At 49.6% G+C, this 8,542-nt stretch overlaps 1 protein-coding gene and 1 long non-coding RNA gene across 2 annotated transcripts in view; both read right to left on the reverse strand.

Annotated features, from left to right (window-relative positions):
- The window catches only part of RAB2A (RAB2A, member RAS oncogene family), a 42,894-nt gene extending 35,203 nt beyond the window's left edge, over positions 1–7,691 (reverse strand). The window contains exon 1 of the mRNA XM_083823900.1: positions 7,426–7,691. Within this exon, the coding sequence (XP_083680026.1) occupies positions 7,426–7,471 (46 nt within the window). The 5' untranslated portion in view covers positions 7,472–7,691. The remainder of the gene's footprint in view (positions 1–7,425) is intronic.
- LOC310894138 lies at positions 1,138–7,409 on the reverse strand. Its single transcript, XR_014579594.1, has 2 exons — positions 2,080–7,409; positions 1,138–1,236 (listed from the first exon to the last, which is right to left on the reverse strand). It is a non-coding gene; the product is annotated as an uncharacterized lncRNA (long non-coding RNA).
- Positions 7,692–8,542: the final 851 nt, after the last annotated feature.

The raw sequence follows: 8,542 nt of genomic DNA on the forward strand, positions 1-8,542 counted from the left end.
CAGCACCAGCTCTCATGTGGCAATCTGCTATTTCTGCTTCTTGTAAGGCTGGTGACCAGCTCCTTGGTTCAGATGAACGTACAAGCACTGGGGACAGCCCAGCCCAGATGACAGACAGGCACAGCTCTGACGCACGCACGGCCTCAAGCTGGCACAACGTGGCCACGAGGCCTGCACCTGCAGTTTCTCACAGCACGCCTTTTAGGAGCAGACCGATGGGTTCACACAACAGAAACCGAAGAAATTAGCCAGCTTCTGTTCAGTGCCATTCCTGGTACTTCTGAACCTTCTAGCAAAAAAATCTCTGGCAGTCAGTGAGTGTTGTGCTCTTGATGACTGAGAAAGTTTCAAAGAGCTGCAAATAAAGCCGCAGCGCCTCTTAAATTTACGCTTCAATCCATTTTTAGATAACGTTCATAAATATTTTATTGCCTACATTTAATAGTAACATTTGTATTCGTTTTATAGTTTTAACACACTGCACATTTGTTACAGGGCGTTTCTTATGAGAATAGCTTGTGACCCGCACGCTCCTGGAGCTCGAGCAGACTGTGCTATCACAGCCAGCCAGCGACAGGAGCTGTACAGGAACTCCTGAGCAGTTTACTTGTCTTGTGTGACATAAAGATGCTGCAAAGATCAATTCACAGTAGTGTGGCAGCTAGTTAAACTGCATACAAATGCTTTACGCCAGCTACACTGGTTGACTCGAGCTGTTTACCAGGTACCTCACTCACTCAGCACTGTGAGTCTTAGACCTGGAATGAAGCAGGCACCCTAGGAAGAGAAGTTGGGCATGCCTTACCATACTTGTAGAACACAAAAGGGACAGATTCAGTTATTTATTAACTCATTCTCCATTTTATTCCAACAGTTGCTTCAGACAAACCTTTCCCAGGAGGAAAGAAAAAAACATAGCATCTTAAACAAGAAATGAGCAGATCTTGGGTACGCTTCACCAACACACACAGCAAACAAAAGCTTTTGCTTAGGAGCAAATTAAGCCAACAGATTACGTGCTCAGAAGGGCGCAGCACGCTTCTTTGCAGGTACCTGTTCTAGGGTCACTCCAGCACTTCTTAGGACCCAGACGGTGATGTGGAGGCACGCTGCAGTACTGCTTTACTCCCCTCCATCTCTGCATTTCAAACCATCAGCCTGGATTGGTCTCCAAATTTTTTCTGCCTCCCGTAACAGCTTCCTCTCTATCTGAGCGCTGCTCTGCAGTCCATTTCCCTAGGCAAAGCATTGCCAGACCTCTCCTGTTGCCCACCTCGGCCCAGCGGTGCTTCAGCACCTCCTTTCCCAATATAGGAACCAGAGGTCATTTCAGTGCTCAGCAAGCCAGAGCAGCCAAGCAGCAGGGCTAACCTCTCCCTCCTCACTCAGAAGGTTACACAGTGAGCTAAATCAAGAAACTGATCCAGCAGAAAGCCACAGCCACACAAAATACTAGTATGTGCATGAGTCTAGGGCTACAAAATAAACAGCAAAGAGAAGGCTTGCTTCTCACAGAAGCATCCTGCACTTGTGACAACTCAAAAAGCAGCTCTGGAACCACAGCACAGGTGATGATGCAGCTACACCAGTTAAATGGCTTTTGCCAAGAAAGCAGACTTGGTTCCTTCTCCCCTTCCAGCTCCCGTGATTCCCCCTGCCTTGAGCAACACATGGAAAGAAAAAGGAATAAACGAATAAACTTTTCTTTTTCCTTGACCATCTTTCAGCTGCAGTCAGAGGTGCACTGCTGTCACACAAGGGACATTTCCAGGCGTTTCTTACCACTGAACTCATTTACCCATTTTACAGCCACAAGGCAGGGATCCTCAACAACTGAAACCAAGCTAACCAGGTGCTGTGGTCCAGTTCTGCAGCACTGGTGTTTGGCTGAGTGTCTCCGAAAGCTAATCTGTCTCAAAACTAACAATGCCAAAAAAAAAGCAGGGAAGGGAAGGGCTAAGGTCACTTCCTCAGTTGTTCACGTAAGCACTGCTCTATGCCAAGAAAGGTGGCAGAGGAAAAGAAGTGCAGCCGCAATCATCCCAGCTCGGGTATTAAAACTGAACTGTGAAGGCAAACCTCTCCAGTGAAACCGCCAGCTGCCTCTGACGGGCAGACTCACTCCTTCCCACGCAGTTCCACCCCTTCGCTCAGGATGGCTCTTACACTTCTCCGATCGTACCAGCTATTTGCTTGGTTTGCGTAGTTTTGGTTCAGCTCACAAAGACGATTTGTCTCTCTGAAGGGCTGGACAAGTACCGATGCTGACAGCTCGGAAGCAGGAGCAGCCCGTAGGCAGGACAAGGAGCGGCAATCAGGTCCACCCATTTTGGCAGCAGCTGAACACCGGATTAGCTCAGGCACCTCACACAACTACTCTTCCCTTGTTGCTTCACAAGGGAGCTCACCACGCACAGAGACGAAGACCTACTCCCCCTTTGGCATCTCACCCAGCCTCCCAGGTCCGTTTTTCTCCCTTGAGAGTACTCCAGACTTCGGTAAGCACTTTCCTGGGCTAACTCAGCTGATTCACCCACCCAGTAGAGTGTTAACCCCAAAAGCAGGGACTTTTCTGCTGCATTAGTGAGTTGAATCAGCTCATGGTAGAGTACGAAAATTGCCCACAAGATAAGAAGAGCCAGACCTCCTCCTCTCACCCATAATCTCCTCTATAAGTTCTGATGCCCAGGTAACCAAAGCCCCAGTACCAGCTCAGATGAAACAAGGTTCTGGCTTCTCTTACCTCCCTTAAGAAAACAAACAAAAATAGACCTTAAAATAGGCTAAAGACAGTCTCAAACAACAGGCAAGTCTCAAATAACAAACTTTAAAACTAAATCAGATTTAAAGCAGATAATTAAATAGTAAAACTGTCACGAGATACAGATCTCTAATCTGGCTTATGAGCTACTTCTAGCTCTTTATGGTGGCCTGCACTGTTCTAGATAGCTTCCAGATGTTTGGAGAGCCCCTGTCGTAGCACAGGCCGCAGCTCCTTCCTCCTCTCCTTCCTTTCCAAACACCACGTCTGCGCAACTCAGCAACGTTGAGTTGCATATTGAGTTGTGTCCGTCAGACACAACTCTGACATCGAACAAACAAAAAAATATTAAAATCAATAGGAAGGAGAGACTACAAAGTTCCAAACTGCTATTTGCAGAGCAAAGGGACTCCACATATCAATTTAGGCAGGGACAAGAAAGTAAAATAACCTTTGAAATTGTTCAAGCTGGCTACTTGTCTTTGGAAACAGCAATATTGTAAAAATGGCTTTTTAACTCTTTTGAAGATGATTCAGCTTCAATGCCTAAATAAACAAACACTGCTGTAAATTATTTACAACAACGCATCTGAAGGCAATAATGCAACTTCTCATTTCTATGTAAAAATGAGCAGATTTGCAAACTGGAAGGAGGCTGCAGCTTTATCACTCTGCATCTAGTGTAACAGTACCCAACTGCTAACTCTACAGGCTTTAAAAACAAAATTTCCTTCCAAACAAAATTAAAACTACACAAGGCTGTAGAAAGTCTATTAGTGTTCTGGATGATCATAACAAACTACGATGAAACTAAGATGTACTTATACAACATCTAATACCTGCACTTTTAGGGATCAAAGCATCACCCAAAGCTTCTCAAGGCAAGAGGTAAGTAGCACAGGTCCTGATCCTGTTCTCAAAACTACCATGAATCATTAATTCCAGCTCCAGTGGGATGAAAACCTGTTTAGTTAAGAACTATTATTAAACTCTTGTAGAAAATAAAGGCAACAGGCTCTTGCCATGCACGTTGCCAGCTAACAACAGCTGTCCCAGAACAAAGTGCAGTGGCACTGGAAACATTTCACAAGGACAGAAACCAAAGCCAATTCTATTACTTCATTTCAGCTCTTGAGAATATCCTGAGCAAGTTAAACAGCTGACTTTCTCGAGTAAAGTAAGCTGTCAGGAAAGTGAGATCACCAAGCAATCCTACTTTCTCTCATCTTCCCCTAAAAAGAACAACTTGGAGATATCCTTGATTTATAGGCAGCAGCTATTTGCTGTAATCAGAAGGCAAGTAAAAGCTCATTACACAAGAAACTCTGAGGATTGCTGAACCAACACATTGAAGAAAAGAGGAAGACAAACCTGCTCGTGGGAGATGCAGTAACACCGATCACATGCAGACATGTAGATGGAGTACAACTGACAAGTTACGATGGTGACAAGAAGTCTAACCATTGCGAAACTGGTCTTTCAAGCATACTAAAGTTTTGTAACAGTCTCTGATGGGAAGAACTAAACATACTCTAGTAACGGAAAACCCTATTTAATGTATATTAAATACTCTGGGGAAAGAAATCCACCCCTAGCATTTGGAGAGGTCTTATGTATGAGTTTATTCCCAAATGGTAAAGCATCACTAGTAATAGAAATGTAAACGAGATTTCACCACCATATAGAAAAACTTGTAACAAAAAAAAAAAGGACTTTCACTCACTAACTGCAAAACCTGGCAATACTTGTGTGCTGCGTTTGTCCTGGCTCAGATCAAAGTCCACCCCGACTTCAATCGGTGGCCAAGCGTAGATGGCGTGCTCATCAGCTCTTTGCTACATGACTCGTACAGGCACCCAAACTGAAAACGACGTTATCAGCCACCAGGGCAAAGGTCTCATAAGAAAACCCCTCAGCAGAACGCCCCATATGTGCTCCTGAATGCATTTGCAAACTCATATAATGTTTTGGAAATATCCAGACCAGAAGACGTTTCTGGATTAACAGCAGTCAGTGTTCCTTAATACTTGTGTTTTTCTCTTAAAGATATCAACACTGGAATTCCACAGCTGCTGTCCCACTGACACAAGGCAAAACCCATACAGATTTGTAACCAGGTTGTTTGAGGACCTGAAAAACAGTCACAGTATTTCAGGTCTCTTCCGTAACAAAACGAAACCTCTCCAACTACAGGGAAAAATGTATTTAAATCTCTTACATATATATAAAAAAAATGTAACAACCACAACAGAATCAGTCCTGTGTACATAAAGCTATAGTGCCTGAAGTACCAGCAAAAGAAAAAGTCACTGAATGTCCATGACCAATGATGCAGGCGAGGAGACAAGACCTCTTGGGCAAGAGGCAGCGTTGCACAGTCAGTTTCTGGGGCTGTCCTTTTAAGAAACTGAGATCACACTGAGTTCCCGTGTTTAAGCAGGTGGAAACATTTGGAATCACAATACAGAGAAGACATGTGCAGGTGTCTTGTATAACTGCAAGTTTTCTTGTTTTGTTTTTGGCTTGCATAACCCACTTTGCTTTGTAGTGCTGAAAAAGAAGAGGAGCTAAATGCTAACATCTGCCCTCGGTTGCTGCCGCCTTACTTTTCTCCTACAGTTTGTTTACAACTAACTGCTGAGTCACCAAGCAGTTGATCCACTTCCAAAGGCTCTCAATCAAGCTCCAGAGATAAATGTCTTCATTGCTACGAAAACTACATGGCATGCAAGGCCACTGGCACATGCTCACTGGTTGCAAGGCTGTGGCAAAACACCGCTGGAACAGATGGGGACAGCCCCCATCCACTCTTGATTTCCACCACCAGAGCTGAGTCCAACGCTCTGTGGCTGAGGAGCAGCAGTAACACCTAAACCAGCACAGACTTCCTGGCAGCAAACAGCGGTGCACAACGTAAGCTGGCTCTTCGGTGCTAGCTGTGTTAGAACACTTAAGAGCTCACGGGAAATTAAAACGAAAGCAAAATCAACTTTCCACTCTTGGCATGTTTAGGTCGCTTCAAGAACGATCACTGCACTGGTTTTAATTAGCTTCTTGCAGCAACTCTGAACAAAAGCCACGGGAACTATAAATAAGTAAGTAAACTGACATAACAAATTTGTGAGCTGTCTTCCCTTCTCTACCTTACTATTCCCCTATTTGGCTCTTAAGCAGCTGAATCAACTTCAGCAGTGCCACACATCCCTTCTGCATTTCGCATTTCAAGCAACTGAAATGCTGAAGTGCAACACGGACCATTACACTGAGGATGTTTCATTGTAAAAATTTAATCAGTACACGGTCAATGTACCAAAGCGATCGTTTGCTGCCCTCTTTAACAATCAGAGTTTTCGGAGATGCACCAGAACTGGCCACGTGTTCCAAAGCACCGTCGCTCTGAGTTCTGCTCTACCATTTTGCATCGCCCTGGGCAGACGCACTTCTGACTGCTCAGGTATAATCCCGTCCTGTGGTCTGGTGAGCTGCCACTCACCTGAATACCCAGGAGAAAAACAAACAAACAAAAAAACAAACGGGATTTCCACTTGTCGTCTAAAGCCTAATGTTTCCAAGGGGGTCATTAAGACTGTGATGCCTCTTAATAGTTATTTGTACTACGGCTTCTACTGCAGTAGCCTAGAAGAGCTTGCAGAGTTTAAATGTAGGTTTAAAAAAATTTAAAAAACACAACAGTTGTTGCATCCAGTGTATTTAATGACCTCACGTGTAATGCAACTGCAGTGTATAATTACACCCCAGCATGACTTGGTTCACAGGTATGAAGTGCAATTACGGAGCCACCCCTAGCACAGCACGTAAAATGACAGCTGTCATCAGCCCTCCTGAGGAAGGCATTTATCCAGCTACGGGGAAAACAACGCGAAGGATGCGGAACACACGAGCACCACAGGTCACTAGGGCAGTCACCTGGCCCTGACAACACTGCGAACGACAGCACGCTACCTGCAACCCCAGTGTGCTGGGAAGGGGGGGCACTGAATATGTCGGCAAAGGGGCTTCCAGCAGCGATTTCTGTCAGCGTGCCAGGCGTTTTATGCCTCTAGTGTTTGCGAGCACCGCTATTTGGTACGAGGGGGAGGGGGGGGGGGCAAACAAGGGGCGAGCAAAGGAGCGAGGGAGGAGAAGAGACCACAGGCGCCTCAGGAAAAAAAATGGTTAACGATGACTAATTAAAGCGGGGAGGATCCGAGGCTTTTAACACCCCGTTTTCACACCTCCCTGCGGCTCCCCCCGACCGGGGCCGCCCCCTCGGGCCGGCAGCGGCGGGGAGGCCGAGGCGGGGCGCTGCCGGCTGCGGGCCCCGCAGTGCCGGCGCCTCCCCCCGCCCCGCCGCCATGTCGCGCTGCCGCAGCCCGCCCTGCCCTGCGGCCGGGCCCCCCCCCCCCCCCTCCCCGGTGCCCCCCGAACCCCCTCCCGGTGAGGCTGCGGGTCCCGGGGCGAGGCCGGAGCGGGCAGGAGGAGGAGGAGGAGGAGGAGGGGCAGCGCGGGGCCGAGCGGGGGCGGAGGCCGAGGAGCCGCCTCCCTGGCGCGCAGCCGCCACCACGTCGACGCCGCCAGCACTGCGGAAACGGGCGCGGGGCCCGGCCCTCAGCCCCGCTTCCTTCCCCCCCCGGCACCCCCCGGAGCCCCCCCGCGGCACTCACCCGTGTCCCCGATGATGATGTACTTGAAGAGGTACGCGTAGGCCATGGCCGCCCGCTGCCGCCTCCACGCCTCGCCCTCGCTCGGTCCCCCCCCGCCCGCCCGCCCGCCCGCCCGCCCAGCCCCAGCCGCCGCCGCCTGGGAGCGGTTCGAAAGGCAACGGCCGCAACGGCCCCGCGGCGCCGGGCAGCGCGAGAACAATGACAGGCGGCCCGCGGCCCGCAGCCTCCGGCAGCGTCACGCAGCGCCCCGCCCCCGCGCCGACCCGGAAGGGCTGCGGGAGGCGCCGCCCGGCTCCGCCCCACGGACGGGGCGGGAGGGGCGGGACGAGCCGCAAGGACTCGCCCGCTTCGCGCCTAACCGCGCCCGTTTCGCGCCTAGCCGCGCCCCCTCTGCCTGTAGCCACGCCCCCTCGCTCATCGCCCCGCCCCCGGCTGAGGGGAGATTTCCCCCCCCCGCGCCCGTCCCCGTCCCCGGCCCCGAGGCGGTTCGCCGCGGTCGCCCCCCAGGAAAGGGCAGGGGTGGAAGCTCCTCACAAAAAATAAAATGATGTAAAAATAAAAATAGCTTGGTGTAAGGCTGCTCTGAGCTGGGGAAGTCCCTAAGCACAAACACTCAACAAACAGCCCCACACAGGTTTGCTTCATCTCACAGAATCATTACGGTTGGAAAAGCCCTCCAAGACCATCTGGTCCAACCGTCCCCCTACCACCGATGTCACCCACAAACCACGTCCCCAAGCACCACGTCCAACCTTTCCTCGAACACCCCCAGGGACGGTGACGCCACCACCTCCCTGGGCAACCCGTCCCAGTGCCTGACTGCTCTTTCTGAGAAGAAATGTCTCCTCATTTCCAGCCTGAACCTCCCCTGGCACAACTTCAGGCCATTCCCCCTAGTCCTATCCCTAGTTACCTGTGACAAGAGGCCGACCCCCAGCTCCACACACCTTCTTTTTTCCTCACGCTAGTCTCAGTTCTGGTTTAGAAAACATAGTTTTTCCCTTCCTTTTCTGTCTTCCCTCATCAGTCTTGAAGCCATAAGCCCGCACAGTGTCCCAAGCTGACAGCTGCAGTGTAAGGGCTGGAGTTCACGAGGGACTGATGACTTGGAATGAAC

The sequence above is a fragment of the Anser anser genome, assembly GCF_964211835.1.
Source record: "Anser anser genome assembly, chromosome: 2".
NCBI classification, from domain to species: Eukaryota; Metazoa; Chordata; class Aves; order Anseriformes; family Anatidae; genus Anser; species Anser anser.